Source organism: Scyliorhinus canicula, chromosome 8 (genome assembly GCF_902713615.1).
Source record: "Scyliorhinus canicula chromosome 8, sScyCan1.1, whole genome shotgun sequence".
Taxonomy (NCBI): domain Eukaryota; kingdom Metazoa; phylum Chordata; class Chondrichthyes; order Carcharhiniformes; family Scyliorhinidae; genus Scyliorhinus; species Scyliorhinus canicula.
In genome coordinates, this window is record NC_052153.1 from 55,074,059 (window position 1) to 55,093,680 (window position 19,622).

The 19,622-nt window shown below is 46.5% G+C and overlaps 2 protein-coding genes across 8 annotated transcripts in view; one reads left to right on the forward strand and one right to left on the reverse strand.

Annotated features, from left to right (window-relative positions):
* mllt3 (MLLT3 super elongation complex subunit) overlaps positions 1-12,655 on the reverse strand; it is a 164,820-nt gene extending 152,165 nt beyond the window's left edge. For 3 of the 7 annotated variants that reach the window (XR_005461575.1, XM_038804625.1, XM_038804623.1), the window contains exons 1-2: positions 12,566-12,655; positions 10,222-10,405 (exon numbers count right to left, since the gene is read on the reverse strand). Coding sequence is in view for 5 of the 7 variants with exons in the window: in XM_038804625.1 (XP_038660553.1) it covers positions 10,222-10,405; positions 12,566-12,640 (259 nt within the window). In the remaining 2 variants the exon portion in view is untranslated. The other 4 variants (XM_038804627.1, XM_038804626.1, XM_038804624.1 and 1 more) reach the window with 4 other exon arrangements.
* A 188-nt stretch (positions 12,656-12,843) lies between these two features.
* focad (focadhesin) overlaps positions 12,844-19,622 on the forward strand; it is a 366,162-nt gene continuing 359,383 nt past the window's right edge. Inside the window, exon 1 of the mRNA XM_038804621.1 lies at positions 12,844-12,862. The gene's annotated coding sequence lies outside the window, so the exon portion shown is untranslated. The remainder of the gene's footprint in view (positions 12,863-19,622) is intronic.

The following is a 19,622-nucleotide window of genomic DNA, read 5'->3' on the forward strand; positions in this document are numbered from 1 at the left end:
GGGAACACCACCTGGAAGCTCCCCTCTCAACCACACACCAACTTGGCTAAAACATACATCGCCATCCGATTAGTGTTGCTCGGTCAAAATCCTGGAACTCCCTCCCTAACATCACTGTCGGTACACCGACACCACATGGACTGCAGTGTTTCACGAAGGCGGCTCACCACCAGCCTCTCAAGGGCAATTAGTGATGGGCAATAAATTCTGGGCTAGCCAGTGAAGCCCACATCCCATGAGCTATTTGCTTTTAAATGACTAATCAATTTAATCCGTTTTAGGGGTGCTGCTGTAGAACAAATGCTGGTCTGGGCATGGAAAAAATGTACATTCATTTGAATAGGCAGATATGACCTCAGCATCAAATGCAGCCAAAAGAAAAGGTGGTAATTATAATAGTATTCCTCTGAAGTAGTAATGTATATGTGCATGTTTTGAAACGGAATTTGAACCTGCAACTTCCTAATTCACATGCAAGAGTGCCATCAGCTAAGTCAAGCTTTTCCTTCATGCCAGTCATAAAAACTGACTAGTAGGAAGTTATGCTGACTAACAAAAAGTAAAATAAGACATTTTCCCCCACAAAAAGGATTTAGCCATTGCAAGATACTCAAGTATATTAAATACTTCAAATTATATAACATTTTAACCTCAGATCGATTACATCCATTACATCGATTCAATATCATTCCAGAGAATCAAGGCACCCAAATGCTAACAGTATGACCCTGAGCTTCCAATTGCCTGTGTCATTTTAATTCTACACCTCGCTCTCATGGTGACCTCCCTGCAAGGAACAGTACTCCTTCTTCTCAATTGGCTGCCCTTTAAGCCTTCTGGACTAAAATTATTGAATTCAATAATTTCAGACTGTAACTTCAGCTCCTCATTTGGTTCCTTTGCTCCTTTTGGTTTTTCTCTCATTCCTTTGGCAGTGTGTGTTTACAACTCCAGGCATATTTTGGTCCTATACTTGCCCCATTAACTTGCCTTGCACCTAGACCCCCTTTGTCCTTGAACCACAGTTCTGATTAAAAGCTCACTTCCGGAAATGTTAACATTGTCGATGTTACCTGACCTGCTGAATATTCTCAATATTTTATTTTACCCGGCTTATTCACTCTTCCAACTTCTTCCATCGGGCATGTGATAAAATGGCTGAGAACATGCTCGAACAGATTCAAAAACAGCTTCTTCCCACTGTTACCAGCTTCCTAAACAACCCTCTTATGGATTAATCTGATCTCTCTACACATCTTCTCTACTTAGTACTACACTCCTGTAAGCTTCACCCAATGCCAGTGTCTACGTCGGGGTGGGCAAACTTTTCCGTGCAAGGGCCACATTCAGAAATTCACAATTCACAAATGGCCGCATAGTATATTAAGTAAAATAATTACTTCACCTGGTTATGATTCTGGGCGCCTCATATAGAACATAGAACAGTACAGCACAGAACAGGCCCTTCGGCCCTCGACGTTGTGCCGAGCAATGATCACCCTACTCAAGTCAACGTATCCACCCTATACCAGTAAGTAACCCAACAGCCCCCCCCCCCCATTAACCTTAAAAAAACATTTTTTTTAAAAAAAAATTATTAAAAAAAAATTTTTTTTTTTTTTTTTTAATGACTTGGTGGGCCGCAGAAATACCTTTGGCGGGCCGCATGCGGCCCGCGGGCCGTAGTTTGCCCACCCCTGGTCTACGTAGTTACATTGCGTATTTTATATTTGCCCGATTTATTTTCTTTTCATGTATGGAGTGATCTATTTGATCTATACGCAGAATACTTTTCACTGTACCTCGGTACATGTGACAGTAAACAAATTCAAACCAAGCCTTGTTCCACAAATACAACATTCAGGAAGAAACGTTCCCCAACTCTTATCAGAGCTTTGCTTTCTGAACTGATCAAGAGTTTTTACATCAACTACCCTTCCTGAAAGTCTGTTCAATTTGTTGATCATTGTGAAAGAATTTAAAATTTACCTTTCACTGAATTTAACTTGCGTCATCTCACATTTATCATAGACTGACTGAAGCACAGTCAGTCTATTTGAACATGCGTCCACGTCACTCCCCTACCATTTCCCTGCTGCCCTGCATTGTTTTTTATTAGATAATTATCCAATTCCCTTTTTTGAAAGCCACGATTGAATCTGCCTCCAGACTACACGCAGGCAGCACATTCCACATAACCACTTGCTACATAAAATTGTCATTTTTTTTGCCATTCACTTTAAAAACAGAGCCCTCTGGTCCCCAATGGAACATTTCCTCCTTTATTCTGTCCAAGTCACTCATATCTGAACACCTCTAGCAATCTCCTCTCCTCTTCTCCAAGGAGAACAACCCCAGCTTATCCATATATCCCCAGAACTGAAGTCCAAAACTATTCTCTTAAAATCTTTGCTGCACCATCTTTAAAGCCTTCACATTCTTCCAAAATGTGGTGTTCAGATTTGGGCACAATACTCTGGTTGAGGCCAAACCAGTGTCTTCCAAAGGTTCAGGATAATCTCTTTGCTTTTGCACTCTGTGCCCTTATTTATGAAGACCAGGATTCCATATGACTTAATAGTTTTCTCAACCTGTCCTGTCATCTACAATGATGTGTCCACGTTTACCACCCCCCACCCCCGCTTTAGAATTATCTCTATTTTATACTGCTTTTCCTCATTCACCCTAGAAAACATTTCAGTTCACACTTCTCTGCACTAAATTTCATCTGCCACATGCGCAGCTATTCCACCATCCTGGGAAGTCAATCATCTTGCTTGGTGCACAACACTTAACAGTTTTGTCACCCACAACTTTTAAATTTGTGCCCTGAACACCCAAGTCTTGGTCATTTGCACAAACTCAAGAATAGCTGCAGTCCTAGCATGGATCTTGGCGAGTCTCACTGTATACCTTCTTCCAGGTAGAAATAAAAACAAATTGTTCACCACTCGTTGATTCTCGTTACTCAGCCAAATTTGTATACATGTTGCCATGTTCCCTTTTATTCCATGGGCTTCAACTTTAATCCAGTCACCAAAGTCAAAATCCTCTAGTTAAACACACTTGCCTGAAACAAATCTGTACTGGCTTTCTTTAATTAGTCCATATTTGCCCAAGTGAATACCAATTTTGTTAAGGAGGGGATTGAAGGAGTTTAGTGGATCACAAAATGCTAAGTGACAGAACCAAAAGCTGGTAAATATGGCTAAGTTTATAACAATAGGACAGATGGAGAGTTTAAGAACAGGTATGTTCACCTGCTGGCCTAGCCAGCAGGTAACCATCAAAAGATTGTTTTTCTCATTGATTTTTGTGGCCCCGTGTTGTACAGAAATTGGCAGCCAGATTTGCTAATTTTTCATTGTGTAGTCACTCTTATAGAAAGTAGCTCATTGGTTGCCAAGTGCTTCGAAGATCATGGTTCTTACCATACACATGCAAATTCTACTTCTACAAAATGCCCAATCATGTTTCAAGGATAGATGGAAATGGAGATTGGAGGTGAATGGAAAATATAAAAGAATGGCAAATAAAAATTAGGGGAGATGAGTGAACATGTCGCCAAACCAAAAACCTCAGGCAAAGGGATTTATGAGGATGAGTTTCAAATGTTGGGGCTCGATGGCTAGGTAAATCATAAATCATGTTTTTCCTTGGTTAGTCTCTGAATAATATGAAGAACAGTTTTGAAAAAAACTTTGAACTAAGTGATGCTCAGAAAAGCAAGTGTTACACACACACATGGGGAGTTTAAACTTTGAGACTTATTTACTTATTTAGTGAAACCTAGAGATCAAATAACCTGAAAAGTATCTATCGCAATAGAAGGGCTCCAGAGAAACGTTTTTCATCAGAATAAAAAGTCACAATTTATGATGTTCCTGAAGTTCTTTTGGGACACCCACCAATTTGAGTTGGCAACAAGGTCACCAGGGAACAGGCATCAAAATGTTTGATTAAAAGTGCACATCTCCTTCAGAAAACTAAGCACATGTAAATTCCTTAAAGTTAAATTCTCCCTTTAATAATGTTAAAAAGAAGAATGGTGGAGAGGGAACGATTAAAGAGTTATTTTTGAAAATAAAATTCAGTTCCTTTTCCACACGCAATCACGCCAAGTGATTGGCGGGTTTTGCTAGACATTTTCTCCAATTTTTGGAATGCTCAATTAATTTTTAGCCAAATCCCATACATTAGCAAAGCATTTTAAATATATTTATGTGCAAACTTTCAACTATGGAATACACTGCCATCTAGTTGTGATATAACTTTCAAGAGAGGAGGCAAAATCCTGAATTAAGTAAGAGCCGAAGTTTAGCATGAAGGTAGTCTCTCCCCAACTAATTTATTTGTCTGTTTTGCCAAAACATCAAATTCTTGCTTACCCAGGGCTGCTCGAGGGCAGGTAGTCTTTGTTTCTTTGGGTCCTATTAATATATTTCTTCAGTCTCAGTGTAAACACACCAACAATCAAGTCCAATTTGCAATGCATCCACACCCTCTGCTCTCGCAGTGTTGCTTTATGGCACCCTAAAAACAGCCTTGATATAAAAATTGGCTTCTAATCAGTTGGCTGCTGAATATAGCTCAGTCACACACCAAAGCCTTTTAATTACACTCAAACAGCATATCCAGGTGGCACTGCTGCCTCGGGTACGGAGGACCCAGGTTATTGTCTGTGTGGAGTTTGCACATTCTCCCCGTGTCTGCGCATGTCTCACCCCCACAACCCAAAGATGTGCAGGGTAGGTGGATTGGCCACGCTAAATTGTCTCTTAATTGGAAAAATAACAAAAACAGCATATCCTAAAGTCTCTATCTGGAGTTTTAAAAATATGACAAAGGGGCAGTTATGGACAAGGCTAACAAGTGTAAAAGGAACTGGAGGAGATGTTCCCCTATGTAAAGTTGAAGATTATTCTGCCGTTGCTAAATTTCCAACACAAATCAAAGTGATAAGTGCAAGAATTTCAATGCTGCAGGCCGCATTTTGTTTTAAATGTATGTGCGCAGAGAATTATTTACTTTGCATCTGGCTGCACGATGCTTAATCTGGGCACGCTTGGATGCTAGCAAAGGGAAAATGTTCCATTTACAGCTGGAATTCCTCACAAGGATGAGTAGAAACATTACATGACACGTGACGTATGGTGAATATCCAGGCTTCCTCGGCCACACCAGTATTAGTGTAAAAAGGAGGTAAGAGGTGAATAGTAATTTAAAATAGAAGCATTAATAGTGTGTCCCTTCTGACTTACTTCAAAACCCAACTAAGTAAGCTTAGGCAAAAGCACAAATCATGGAAATCTAGAATGAAAACAGAAAATGCTGAAAACAACTCAGCAAACATCAGCATATCAGTTGAACTTTTTAACTATAGGCCCTTCATCAAAATGGGTCCACACATTAACTTGACCTGTTGTTTCTGGCATTTTGTTTTAAATATTTTTAATCTGCCAAAAGTAGCACACGCACAATTAAGAACTCCCTGATTGAGTTGTAGGAGTAAGGATTCATTCCTCAAGATTCAAGTAGACAGTAATACACACAAAAAAACCTTTTCCGAGGTCTCTGGAAAGCACAATGGGACACCAAAGAAAATCACCAATGTTTTTACTAATCGGAGTCTGCAATTCCCCTTCGTTACAGGAATACAGAGTTCGAAGAGTGTGCATGTCCACCCAAGAAACATTAGCAAAATTACAACGCTTATTATTCCGACCAATTATCTGCCAGCAACACTAGACCTACTCTCCAGCTGAGATACAAATACACCTTCAATGTCTCCATCCTCTTCCCAATCATAGATTGGAACCTTTTACAGCCTTGGAACGTGGTTATTTACATTTAAAAAACAACTGCCCCTAGTCCCCAAGGTACAAACCTAAAAAGCATCAAAATTAATCTTAAAAAAATGCCAATTGACTTATGTACTTCAGCATTTTGTTTCTCGGAATTTGCAGTTCAATGAACAAAACAACTTAAGACACTCCAGAAACATTACCTGCAATCATTGTCAAAGAAAGAAAACATCACTCTTGTACATGTCAGAAAGCTTCTACCGCTAATGGAACACATGATAAAGTCACACAAAAAAGTATCCTCAGGTTCCATCTTAAAAATCAGGTGCATTTTCAGACCATAGTGCCATGAACCAATGATGCGATATCATTCAATTGCTGAGCATTGGATGTGCAATGAAGACAAACCAATTTGTAAAAAAAATTACAGAACAGTAATACAAACTTTTGAAGCATTAAAAACATTTGGCAGCTTAAGGTTTCAAGCTTATCAGCTCTCAACTTCAGTCAGAAAAAAAGTGAAGAAACTAATTTTACACTTATAAAAACTTATTTTAAGCAGTGAATACACTGGTGATTTTTTTTTTAAGCCCTTTCCCAGATTTTGCCACCTGAAATGGAAGAGGACATCAAATGATTGTTTCTTAAATACCAGCTGGAACTTTCCTAAATACATAGTTACTCCTCACAAGGGGACTTGAAGTAACTACAGGGATTGTTGCATTTACCAGAATTAAATTCCAGAAAGTTAGTGGTACAAGGGACAATACAGGGGCTGTTTAGCACAGGGCTAAATAACTGGCTTTGAAAGCAGACCAAGCAGGCCAGCAGCACAGTTCGATTCCCATAACAGCCTTCCCGAACAGGCGCCGGAATGTGGCGAATAGGGGCTTTTCACAGTAACTTCATTTGAAGCCTACTCGTGACAACAAGCGATTTTCATTTCATTTCATTTCAGATAAGATGCTAAATAAAATACTGTCTTCCCATTTAGGTACAAATATTCCTGTGGCCCTAGTCAAGGACAGCAGAGGAGTTCTCCTAGTGGTCAGGCTAACATTTATCCCTCAATCGGCACCATCAAAACAGATTATCACATTAAGAAAATGTGGCAGTCAATGAATCCTCCTCTTCAAAATTAATTTGTTAACTGAGCAGCACTTCAGTGCATCCGGAGGACATCAGCAGTTTCTTTTTCCTACAAATATTTTACATTCAAGTGTTGTATTCAAGTTACAGCACTGTTTATAATTTCAAATATTATCAACAGTTCCAGTTGTCTGAAGTGCAACATATGAAGTGACTTCAAATTATTTGAAATTTAAAAGAGCACTTTGGATTTCTGTGGATGGTAATTCTTAGTACAAACTAATCCATTTTAGCAAAATTGACAGGGTTATCAAATAGTGGGTATATAAACTGTAAAGCGTGGATCTTCAATACTATTTTATGATGTAGACGTCCAAAGATCGACATATTTTCCCTTCCTAGCAGAGCTGAAAATCTTTCTCCCAACTTCAACTTCCCCATGCACCATCCTACACAGCAGTTTTCTCCCCTTTTTCCCATAGCAGCGCATTACCTTCTTTACAGATTATATGTTCTTGCATTCAATCTTCTTGCTCCCAAATCACCCATTTCCTTCAATTAGATTAGTGCCAAGGGAGCTTCTCTGAGTCAGTCTCCCTCTCCTCTACAAACCTCTTCAGACTGTACCCCATCGTAGTTCTGCAAGTTATGTCCCTGCTACATTCTCTCCTCCCCTGCTTTCTTTTGAATTCATAAGCCTTGGAGCCCCTTCCCCAAATCCATTTATCTTACCACTTCCTATCTCACTTTTCAAAGCATTCTCAAAACCTACCAACTGCTTGATTTGGTCCCAGGTACGTGAAGTGGTCCCTGGGCTTACAAAAAAAAACGTATTCCACAAAATAAAAGTTATTGCAAAGCCAGACATCTACTGTGTATTTTTTAATTACTACCACAAGCTGCATATGTAATTGGTTAACAGACAAATTGCTTTTCCTGTCACTTTCAATTTTATAGGTTTGAGACAGCAACTAGGCTCACTTTACGTGACAAAATTATATCAGGTGTTATTTATCAACGTATACAAAACCAGGGTCCTTTGACAAGTTCAAAAGGAGTTAAGTTACCATAACAAACAAGAGTGAATGTAGAGCTATCCGTCTCAGATTTACTATGCTTTTGTATGCCTCTGAAGACCGACCTCAGAATCAATTGATAATTAATCAAGCATGGTTACAATCCAATTTAACTAACATGGGATGTTAAGTACCACATTTCATAAACGGATGGGTGAATGAATGAGTGAACAAATGAATGAATATCACAGGCCCTCTGACCTTTCTGATGCCTTGAATCATGACAAAGTTTTCTGCTCATCATAAAGTATCTACACGTAGGAATTGAGAAGCATGTGATTTTACCTATACAATGAGTCAAGTAGTTGATACCAGAAAAGGAAGTATTCCCCATTGAGTTACAATAATGATCTGACTGAGCTGCAAGTTTGTACACCCATCCCATTCAATGCTAAAATATTCAGCATGACACGTCAAAAATCTATCTTTGGATTTTTAAGAGCCACTGCCTTCTCCCTTCAGGGACTGAAGTTAACCAAACATGGAGCAGATCTCGAAGGGAAAACATGACATTAATTTTCTTAGATTGGCCTAGACAGTGACATTCCTATCTGTCTGCCCTACCCCCCCCCCCCCCCAAATTAGCCAACAATTGGACAATAGGAAAAGTGGGGTTTAGGAGGGTGGTGAAAATGGATACTTCAAAAATAAACCTGTAAGGGCAGAAATAAACTTGCAGGTTTACAGGATAGAGGGTGGGAATGGGATTGACTGGATTGCTCTTCAGAACGCCAACATGACCAAAAGGCCTCCTTTTACGCCCTCGAAGCTCTTTAAAGCTCCTTGAATAAAACGAACAGAATCAAACTGACTTCAGGAGACACTGTAGAATTTAAGCATGCCCTCCCTTCCACTCAAAAACGTGCACCGACGTTTGATGGAAGTTGCTAGGGAATGTGTTAAAAAAACACGTTGATTTGTGGTCAAAAGGTAGATCTGACATGGGGGGGGGGGGGGGGGGGGGGCGGACGGGAAAGAGTGGCGCTGTTCCTGATGGGCAATTCCCCCTCAAATCCGGATTCAAATTGAGCCCCAGTCTCTTTATCGCTGGAACACAGTAGCAACCAGTCAGCGCTGCGCATCTCCCCGCAAACCCAAAACGCCTGGAACAGCAGCAAATATGTCAGTTAAGACATTTCTCGGACGCTCCAACATATTTTCTTGCTCTCTCGCGGGCGCACACAGATTGTATAAACTAAACTCTGGGCTTGTTGTACACAGACATTAACCTTAATTCACACGAATATGAGCAACCCACCAGTTGAGTACCTGGCAACCTCAGTTCAGAAGACTCGACAGAACAGGGAGCAACTATTTTAGGGCATGTAAAGTTCTGTGAATATTTCGGACACTTCCCCGTGCCTGCTGTGCAAACTGACAGCTTTACCTGTTCGAGTCGGATTCAGAGGCTAGATTCAAAACGTTCAAGTACCTCCCCACACCCAACAAAGGTATTTCCAATGTACCTACAAATGTCTGGTATTTTACATGTACACCAATAACCTGAAGTTGGGTTTTTGCAGACAAGTGTTATATTAAATGCAGTTTCATCGCGCTTCTTTGTCACTACCGCACTTGGTATAACTTTAACAAGTTTCCAACCGCAAGTGGGTGTATCAGGTACAAAAGTTGACGAACCAAACGCAGAACGTGAATGGTTGTTGCCTGCTCTGGTCTAAAAATCGGCGATGAAAGCAATTCCCTACGATTAACGGAACAAATGCCCAGTTATAATCCTCGCTGTCTACACGCAGGATCACACAATTGACCAACAGCACACGTGTGAAGTAACACTTTGCCACCACCTCAAAACACATGCCAACTTGGAAAAACTGTTTCAGTACTTTATGTAATCTCAATCTAGTGCATCCAGCAAAACACAAATCAGCATCTCAAATTGTTAAAACAGTGTCTATTTGAAATATTGTTACTGCCAGTTTAGTGTGAGGATGTCTAGAGTACCCGAGTGCATGAAGCTCAGTGTAGAGATTGTATCACTACATTGAATAACAAACACAATATTTAAACATTGTTGCACAAGCTTATGGCAAATGCCTTCCTGCTGTTGTTTCACAAACCCACCCACTCCCAGCGGACTCTTTGAAGACACCTGAGCTTAAAATGAACGCAGAGAAAAAAAAAGGTTATGGCCCGCAGGAGCACGACTCCACAGAAAATACAACCGGGTCTTGAAACCAGAATAAATACATTTCGGTGTTTTTTGTGTGGTTGTCGTTGAATTATTTTCTTACCCCGCTTAGGTCTGGGGAAGCTGTCGTGCAAGTGAAAGACGACTTTCTCCACAAAGTGCTGAATATTGCTTTGCTCCGGACCCCTGACAAAGACCATCCAGTCGTGGGTGAAACCTTCCACCGTGGGTTTTTTCCGAACCTGGGCCCGATGGCCTAACTCCAGTTTAACCTGAACAGCGGCACACTGAAAGGGAGAGAGAGAGCACGTTAAACATGAAGCAAGGAGCCTGGGCGCCGGAGGGGGGGTGGGGAGAGAGAGAGAGCTAGAAGCAGCGGACGACAGGAGCAGCGAAAGGCGCCAGGGCTCCTCCGAGCCTCCCTCCCCTGGACTGGACTAAAGACTGTGGACACCATAGGGGGAAGCTGGCGGCTTATTGCAATCCACAGGCATGTGCCATCAATAAGAAAAAAAACAACTCTGGGCAAATATATTTATAAAACACCTTGTCAGCTTCGGGCCACTCAACAGCAGAGATGTGGGGCTTATTTTTTTGCGGGTTACTTACCGAGGCGGCCATCCTCACAGAGAGAGGGAGGGACAGGCCTCAGAGGCAGTTGATGCAAAGTGGAGAGTTGCTGTGGGTGTTTGGTGTGAGAGTACAGACGGAGCCCCCGCCGATGGCGGACATTGTATTTACACTCTCTCACTCACTCTCTATATGTGTGTGTGTGTGTCTCTCTGTCTCTTACTGACTGAGGGAGAGCCCAAGCCGCCCCGAGCATGCGCGTCCGTCCCCCCTCCTCTCTCTCTCAGACAGGCTGAGCACCTTCAATGCTGGATACAATCAGCTCTCCCACTGAGAGAGTTAGAGAGAGAGCCTACTGCACAGATACAGGGTCAAATCAACCCCACATCCACACAGGCAATGCACAGGTTACCCCCCTCCCCTCACACACACATACACCAAACAGACAAGGCACATTGAGAAGCGCATATTTATTGTTATTACCGCGAAAGATCCAACTGCACGGACAGAAACGCAGCTGGAAGAGAAAATAAACCTTCGCTGAAAGGACCTGTAAACGACATTTGCTGAGGGATAAGATATGTGGGGTGGTGGGGGAGAGCAAACGCTTCCAGCACAGGAAAGCTGTGGTTACTTTATAGAGAATGATCAAATACACAGCAAAGCCTCTTGTGAAAAGGAACATGTGCGTGGTATGTGATAAAGTCACGCCGTGTGCTTGGTATTTGTGCAACAGTGACACCAGGAATGTGAACAGCTGGGGGAGGAGGCGAGATGGTTTGTGACGAGAAACCCCAGAAAGAAACGAATCCCTTTCTTTATCCCCATTGCCTTTTCTGGCCATTTATTGGTCTTGGAGCACATGCAGTCCACAGGATGGGAAAGCGGTGCGCTGCAAGTTACACACATCACTGCCGTTCCTCAGCCCACAGGGGGCGGCAAGTGGACGGTGTGGAAGCACAAGAGGACGTTGCTTCGGGAGTAGCAGAGAATAAAGCAGAAACCATGCGTTTTTTTTTCGATGCGTGGGCAATGATCTTCAACCTGTCAGCAAACGAAAGATGAAAATGAAAATGATTTTTAACGTGAATTAATACAGTGCATTTCCCGATGAACGGTCTTGCAAATACTTGGGGAGATAAATCTGCCAGATGAAAGGGAGAGCTGCCAAATCTTAGGAGCAAGGCACTATTCTCACAGCGAGTCGCTGAGTCTGAACAGAAACCCCCCAAATGTCAACAAAATGGTTTCATGTCATGAAAAGCGGAGTTTACAAGGTTGTTCATTCGGTTGTTCAAGAAAATGATTTCGACACTGGAACAAAACTCAGCAACAAGGCTTACATTCAGTCAGATATAATGGGATAAATTTACTTCAGAATTTGTAAAACAGCAGAGGGGCGAGCAAACGTCGGGGACTATCTATTTAAGTGTGTTTGTTCTCTCCCTCCATCAGTTGGCACGAATATAGTTTATTTATTTCTACCCTCTATGTTTATAGTGGTGTTCCTTGACTGAAATGGGGAGAAGCGCCGCTGTGTAACAGTCTGCACCATCCGGGCCCTTTCACATTTGTAAATTCTCATTAACCTCTGGTGCTTGCTTCCTGCACGCCTGAAATGAGATTTATAAACTGAATCTGCTATTCATCCTAATACTAAACACGATGCATCCTTTCAAACATTTCCCGCATTGGTCGCACTGCTACACCAAACAACCGGCCGCTATTCTGCGCACAAACCAACGCTTCCGGTCTGTGCACTGGATACATTTATTGGGCGCGTCAATAGATCGGCAATTACTGAACACAGCCTAACTCGGGCAACAGTTCTTCAACATAACATTCTGCATTCACCATCAACTTTTTTTTGAATTAACTTTTAATAACTTTGTAGCAGCTTTTTCTTTTGATTGGTGAACTTCTTCTTCTTCTTCTACTTCTTCCCGCGACATCCTTACCCGCTCGCAAACTGAAACGATAAAGCGAAGAACATTATATAACGCCTGTCATGTGTCCGCATGACTTCCCAAAGCGCTTAACAACCAATGAACTACTTCTGACGCGCAGCGCTTTGCAGGGAAAGGAAGCAGCCAATTTGACCCAGCAAAGTCCCACAAACAGCAGCAGAATGCATGATCAGTTAATCTCGTCTTGTCATGTGGGATGCTAGCTCGGTAAGTATTTTGATGCTGTATGATTAGCTGAATCCCATGCCCTTCATAAAACGGTGCCTTGGGATCTTGTATCTCTACTTGGGTAGGTCGACAGCACCTCCAGTTGGAGTGTCATTTTCTTTCATAGAACCCCAACAGTGCAGAAGAAGGCCATTCGGCCCATCGACCCTCCAAAAGAGCAACTAGGCCTGCTCCCCCACCATATCCCTGCAACCCCGTAACCCTTTTGGACACTGAGGGGCAATTTAGCCATGCCAATCCACCTAACCTGCACATCTTTGGACTGTGGGAGGAAACCGGAGGAAACCCACGTAGACACTGACTCCATCTACACCTCCCAGTGTCTGGGGAAAGTGGGCAGTGATGCGCGATCAATAACTACTGAAACAAAGGAGTAGTCCGAATTGAAGGCTTTAATCTACAAGATGTTTCCCCAGCAGCTCCAGTACAGAAAGAAGTATGGCTGCTCTTATACCCCGCCTCATTGGGCGGAGCTACCTTACGTCTCGACCAATGAAAAGGCAAACACTTGGGCCAATGAGCAGTGAGCCTTCTCCACCAATGGTAGCTCACATTCCCAGGTACCGTAGTACCTCCAGTCATACGACCACATTCACCCCTTGTTGAGAAAAGAACTTGGGGGGGGGGGGGTGCTTGGGCGTCCAGCCATGACTGGTAGTCCAGTGCGGGTGGGACAATTTACTGGTAGTATGACTAGTGATATGGGACTATACCTCTCTCCAACTGCGGCTGCCCACTGGCCCGTAACTATGTACAGAGTTGTGTTAACAACATAGCAACTTATTTACAGAGTCAGAGAAAAAATGGGTCCATTAAGAGTTCATATTGACTCGATCAGACGATCGGGGGCCTTGGACGTCCTCTGCGACCGACGGAGCTTCGTCGGAGATGTTGGAGATGCGGGCGTCCATGATTCTGGGAGCGATGATCCGGTCCTCGTGGAGGTTTCAACACCCCTAGACGGAGCTGGTGAGGGCCGGGCCATTGGGGGGGGGGGGGCGTCTAGTCCTCCAGACGGCTCAGGTGAGGGGGTTGGCGGGCCAGGGAGGGGAGCGCCTGCAGGGAGCAGTTGCGGTGGTGGGGGGGGGGGGGGGGGGCTGGTGACGAGGGCGATGGTGGGGATCCGGCAGGCGCCAGCTCCCGTAGAGAGACCGTGTCTTGTCGGCTGTCGGGGTACTCCACATACGCATATTGCGGGTTAGCGTGGAGCAGCTGGACCCTCTCGACCAACGGGTCCGATTTGTGCGCCTGCACGTGTTTCCGAAGCAGGATGGGCCCGGGGGCTGCCAGCCAGGTCGGGAGCGGGGTCCCTGAGGAAGATTTCCTGGGGAAGACAAGAAGGTGTTCGTGGTGAGTTTGATTTGTAGAAGTGCAGAGTAGGAACCGGATGGAGTGGAGGGCGTCTGGGAGGACCTCCTGCCAGCGGGAGACTGGGACATTTCTGGACCGTAGTGTCAGTAGGACGGTTTTCCAGACCGTACCGTTCTCCCTCTCGATCTGCCCGTTATCCCGGGGGTTATAACTGGTCGTCCTGCTTGAGGCAATGCCCTTGCTGAGCAGCAATTGACGCAGTTCGTCACTGATAAAGGAGGATCCCCTATCACTGTGTATGTACGCGGGGAATCCGAACAGGGAGAAAATGCTGTGGAGGGCTTTTATGATGGTGGTTGTGGTCATGTCGGGGCAGGGGATGGTGAACGGGAAGCGGGAGTACTTGTCAATCACTTTGAGGAAGTACGTGTTATGGTTGGTAGAGGGGAGGGGACCTTTGAAGTCCATGTTGAGGCGTTCAAAGGGACGGGAAGCCTTTATCAGATGCGTTTTTCAGGGCGGTAGAAGTGCGGCTTGCACTCCGCGCAGATGTGGCAGTTTCTGGTGACTGTCTTGACCTCCTCAATGGAGTATGGCAGGTTGCGGGTCTTCACGAAATGGAAGAAGCGGGTGACCCCCGGGTGGCAGAGGTCCACATGGAGGGCTCGGTGGCGGTCCACTTGTGCGTTGGCACAGGTGCCGCGGGACAGGGCATCGGGAGGCTCGTTTAGCTTCCCAGGACGATACAAGATGTTGTAGTTGTAGGTGGATAACTCAATCCTCCACCGCAAGATCTTGTTGTTCTTTATCTTGCCCTGCTGTGCATTGTCAAACATGAAGGCCACCGACTGTTGGTCTGTGAGGAGGGTGAACCTCCTGCCAGCCAGGTAATGCCTCCAGTGTTGCACAGCTTCTACTATGGCCTGTGCTTCCTTCTTGACCGAGGAGTGGCGGATTTCGGAAGTATGGAGGGTGCGGGAGAAGAAGGCCACGCTCTGCCCGCTTGGTTGAGGGTGGCTGCCAGAGCTACGTCAGACGCGTCGCTCTCGACTTGGAAGGGGAGGGACTCGTCGATAGCGCACATCGTGGCCTTTGTGATATCCGCTTTGATGCGGCTGAAGGCCTGGCGGGCCTCCATCGACAGGGGGAAAGTGATTGTTTGGATGAAGGGACGGGCTTTGTCGGTGTAGTTGGGGACCCACTGAGCGTAATAAGAGAAAAACCCGAGGCAGAGCCTCAGGGCCTTGGAGCAGTGGGGGAGGGGGAGCTCCATCAGGGGGCGCATGCGTTCCGGGTCGGGGCCTATCACTCCGTTACGTACTACGTAGCCGAGGATGGCTAGACGGTCGGTGCTAAACACGCATTTGACCTTGTTGTAGGTTGGGTTCAGGGGTTTTGCGGTTTGGAGGAATTTGCGGAGGTTGGTGTCGTGGTCCTGCTGATCGTGGTCGCAGATGGTGAAGTTATCGAGATACGGGAAGGTTGCCCGTAAACTATATCGGTCGACCATTCGGTCCATCTCTCGTTGGAAGACCGAGACCCTGTTTGTGACACCGAAGGGAACCCTTAAAAAATGGTAGAGCAGCCCGTCCGCCTCGAAAGCAGTGTACTGGCGATTGCTCGTGCGGATGGGGAGCTGGTGGTAGGCCGACTTCAGGTCTACCGTGGAGAAGGCCTTGTACTGTGCGATCCTGTTGACCAGATCGGATATACGGAGGAGTGGGTATGCGTCCAGCTGCGTAAACCTATTGATGGTCTGACTGTAGTCTATGACCATCCTATTCTTCTCCCCGGTCTTTACCACCAGAACTTGTGCTCGCCAGGGGCTGTTACTAGCCTCGATTTTTTTTTTTATAAATGTTTTTATTCAGTTTTCATATTTTATATTGAACAAATTACAAATTGTTAGGAGAAAGAAAAAAAAACAAACACGCAAAAATTAACATACATATTTACAGGTAAGCATCTTCGTAGTAGTAACTGCGCCCCCCCCCCCCCCCCCCCCCTCAACATGTTTATTTAGTTTGGTTTTGGGCCTTAGCTAGCCATCGAACCCCCGTAACGAACCTGTAGCCCCCCCCCCCTCCCGCTACCTTCCCCCGACTATTCTTCCTCTTGTACATTGGCCACAAATAGGTCCCGGAACAGTTGCATGAATGGCTCCCACGTTCTGTGGAAGCCGTCGTCCGACCCTCGGATGGCAAATTTGATTTTCTCCATTTGGAGAGATTCCGAGAGGTTGGACAGCCAGTCCGCAGCTCTGGGCGGTGCTGCTGACCGCCAGCCAAACAGGATTCTACGGCGGGCGATCAGGGAGGCAAAGGCAAGGGCGTCCGCCCTCCTCCCCAGGAATAGATCTGGCTGTTCTGAAACCCCGAAGACCGCCACTATCGGGCATAGCTCCACCCTCACTCCCACCACTTTGGACATTACCTCGAAGAAGGCTGTCCAGTACTCCACGAGTCTGGGGCAAGACCAGAACATGTGGGCGTGGTTGGCCGGACCTCTTTGGCACCGTTCACATCTGTCTTCCACCTCCGGGAAGAACCTACTCATACGGGTTCTTGTTAAGTGGGCTCTATGTACCACTTTTAGTTGCGTCAGGCTGAGCCTTGCGCACGTGGAGGTGGAGTTGACCCTATGCAGTGCTTCGCTCCAGAGTCCCCACCCGATCTCCATCCCCAGGTCGTCCTCCCATTTCCTCCTTGTTGCGTCCAGTACGGTGTCGTCCCTATCTACCAGTCGGTCATACATGTCACTACAGTTCCCTTTCTCTAGGATACTTGCGTCCAGTAGGTCTTCCAGTAGTGTCTGTCGTGGCGGTTGTGGGTACGTCCTTGTCTCCTTTCGTAGGAAGTTTTTGAGCTGCAGGTACCGTAGCTCGTTCCCCCCAGCTAGCTGAAATTTCTCTGTCAGTTCGTCCAGTGTTGCGATCCTGTCGTCCGTGTATAGGTCCCTGACTGTCAGTGTCCCCCCGTCCTGCCTCCACCTTTTGAAGGTGGCGTCGGTCAGTGCTGGTTTGAACCTATGGTTGTTGCAGATGGGAGCCCTGTTCGACATTTTGTACAGGCCAAGTTGCTGCCGCAGTTGGTTCCAGGATTGGAGGGTGGCTGTCACCACTGGAGTGTTTTTTGGGTGGGGATGGGAGTGCTGCCGTGGCGAGGGCCCGGAGGGAGGTTCCCATGCAGGAGGCCTCCTCCGCACGCACCCACTCAGCTTCTGGCTCCTGGATCCATCCCCTTACTCGCTCGGCTGTTGCTGCCCAGTGGTAGAATTGTAGATTCGGGAGGGCTAACCCTCCCCTGGTTTTTGTTTTTTGTAAGACCTTCTTTGGGATCCTAGCATTTTTACCCCCCCCCATACGAACGCCATGATGAGTTTGTCCAGCGCTTTGAAAAAGGCCTTGGGGATGTAGATCGGAATGGATCTAAACAGGAAGAGGAACCTGGGCAGTACGTTCATTTTGATCGTCTGAACTCTCCCCGCGAGGGAGAGCGGGAGTGTGTGTTACTAGCCTCGATGACCCCTTCCTTCATAAGCTGTTGGACCTCGGACCTGATGAAAGCCCGGTCCTGGGCACTGTATCATCTGCTCCTGGTGACGACAGGTTTTCAGTCCGGTGTGAGGTTTGCAAACAAGGATGGGGGATCGACCTTGAGGGTCGTGAGGCTGCAGACAGTGAGGAGAGGTATAGGGCCGCCAAACTTAAAAGTTAGACTCTGGAGGTTACACTGGTAGTCTAACCCCTGAAGCGCGGCCACGCAGAGGTGGGGGAGGACGTAGAGTCTGTAATTTATAAACTCCCTCCCCTGGACCGTGAGGTCGGCTATACAATACCCCGTGATTTCAACCAAATGGGAACCAGAGGCCAGGGCGATATTTTGCTTTACGGGGTAGACAGGGAGAGCGCAGCGTTTTACCGTGGCAGGGTGTACGAAACTCTCCATGCTCCCAGAATCCAGCAGGCAGGTCGTTTCGTGTCCATTGAGCAGGACCTTCGTCGTTGCGTAGAGAGGGTGCGGGGCCGAGACTGGTCCAAAGTGACTGAAGCAAGTCGTGGCAGAAGATCGGAGTCATCATCGGGTGGTGCGTAGTCACCCGCGCCGGGGTCCTCGGAGCCGATCCAAGATGGCGGCACCCACTGGTCGCACATGGTGTTCAAAACACAAGATGGCGGTGCCCGGAGGCCGCACGTGACGTTGGAGGATGGGGGCAGAGAAGTTTGCGGGCCGCAAGGGGCCCTTGGAGAGAGACAGGGTGGTGTCCCGCAGTCGCTGCCCGGGACCGCAGCGACTGCCTTGGCCTGGCAAACGGACAGAAAGTGGCCTTTCTTCCCGCAGCCCTTGCACGTTGCCGATCGGGCTGGGCAACGCTGTTGGGGGTGTTTTGCCTGGCCGCACAAATAACAACGGGGCCCAGCGGGGTTTCCAAGGCGTCTTGCAGCGCTGGCCTGGGGTGATTCCGAGTCCTTAGGGGTGAGGGAGGCTGAATTCCACGCTGCCCAGGGGGCCGCCGTGCGGTCGGGGGCGTATGAACGGGCGTTTCCATTCGCAACATCTAGAGAGTTCGCGAGGGCCCGTGCCTCCGTGAGGCTGAAAGTTTCCCTTTCTAACAGTCTCTGGCGGATTTGTGGGGACTGCATGCCCGCAACAAAGAGTCTCGGATGAGGAGTTCAGTGTGCTCATTAGCAGACACTTGTGGGCAGCCGCAGTTCCTCCCCAGTACAAGGAGCGCACGGTAGAAATCGTCTAACCACTCACCAGGGATCTGCTGCCTCATAGCCAGCAAGTGCCGAGTGTAAACGTGATTTACCAGCCGGATGAAGTGTCCTTTAAGCAGTTCCATGGCAGAGTCGTAGTCGGCCGTGTCCTCGATGAGCGTGTAGATGGCGGTGCCGACGCACAAGTGGAGGATGTGTAGCTTCTGCTCCCTTGTCGGTACGTTTTTCCGCCGTGCTGAGGTAGCTATTAAAACAAGCCAGCAGCACGGTAGCATTGTGGATAGCACAATTGCTTCACAGCTCCAGGGTCTCAGGTTCGATTCCGGCTTGGGTCACTGTCTGTGTGGAGTCTGCACATCCTCCCCGTGTGTGCGTGGGTTTCCTCCGGGTGCTCCGGTTTCCTCCCACAGTCCAAAGATGTGCAGGTTAGGTGGATTGGCCATGGTAAATTGCCCTTAGTGTCCAAAATTGCCCTTAGTGTTGGGTGGGGTTACTGGGTTATGGGGATAAGGTGGAGGTGTTGACCTTGGGTAGGGTGCTCTTTCCAAGAGCCGGTGCAGACTCGATGGGCCAAATGGCCTCCTTCTGCACTGTAAATTCTATGAGAATGCTTGAACGTGGCTGCTGCATTAGCTGTGTGGGGGCTGAGTCGCAGACTCTCCGGCTTGATGCAGAGCTCCATCCTTTAAAAACTTGTAGATTAAATTG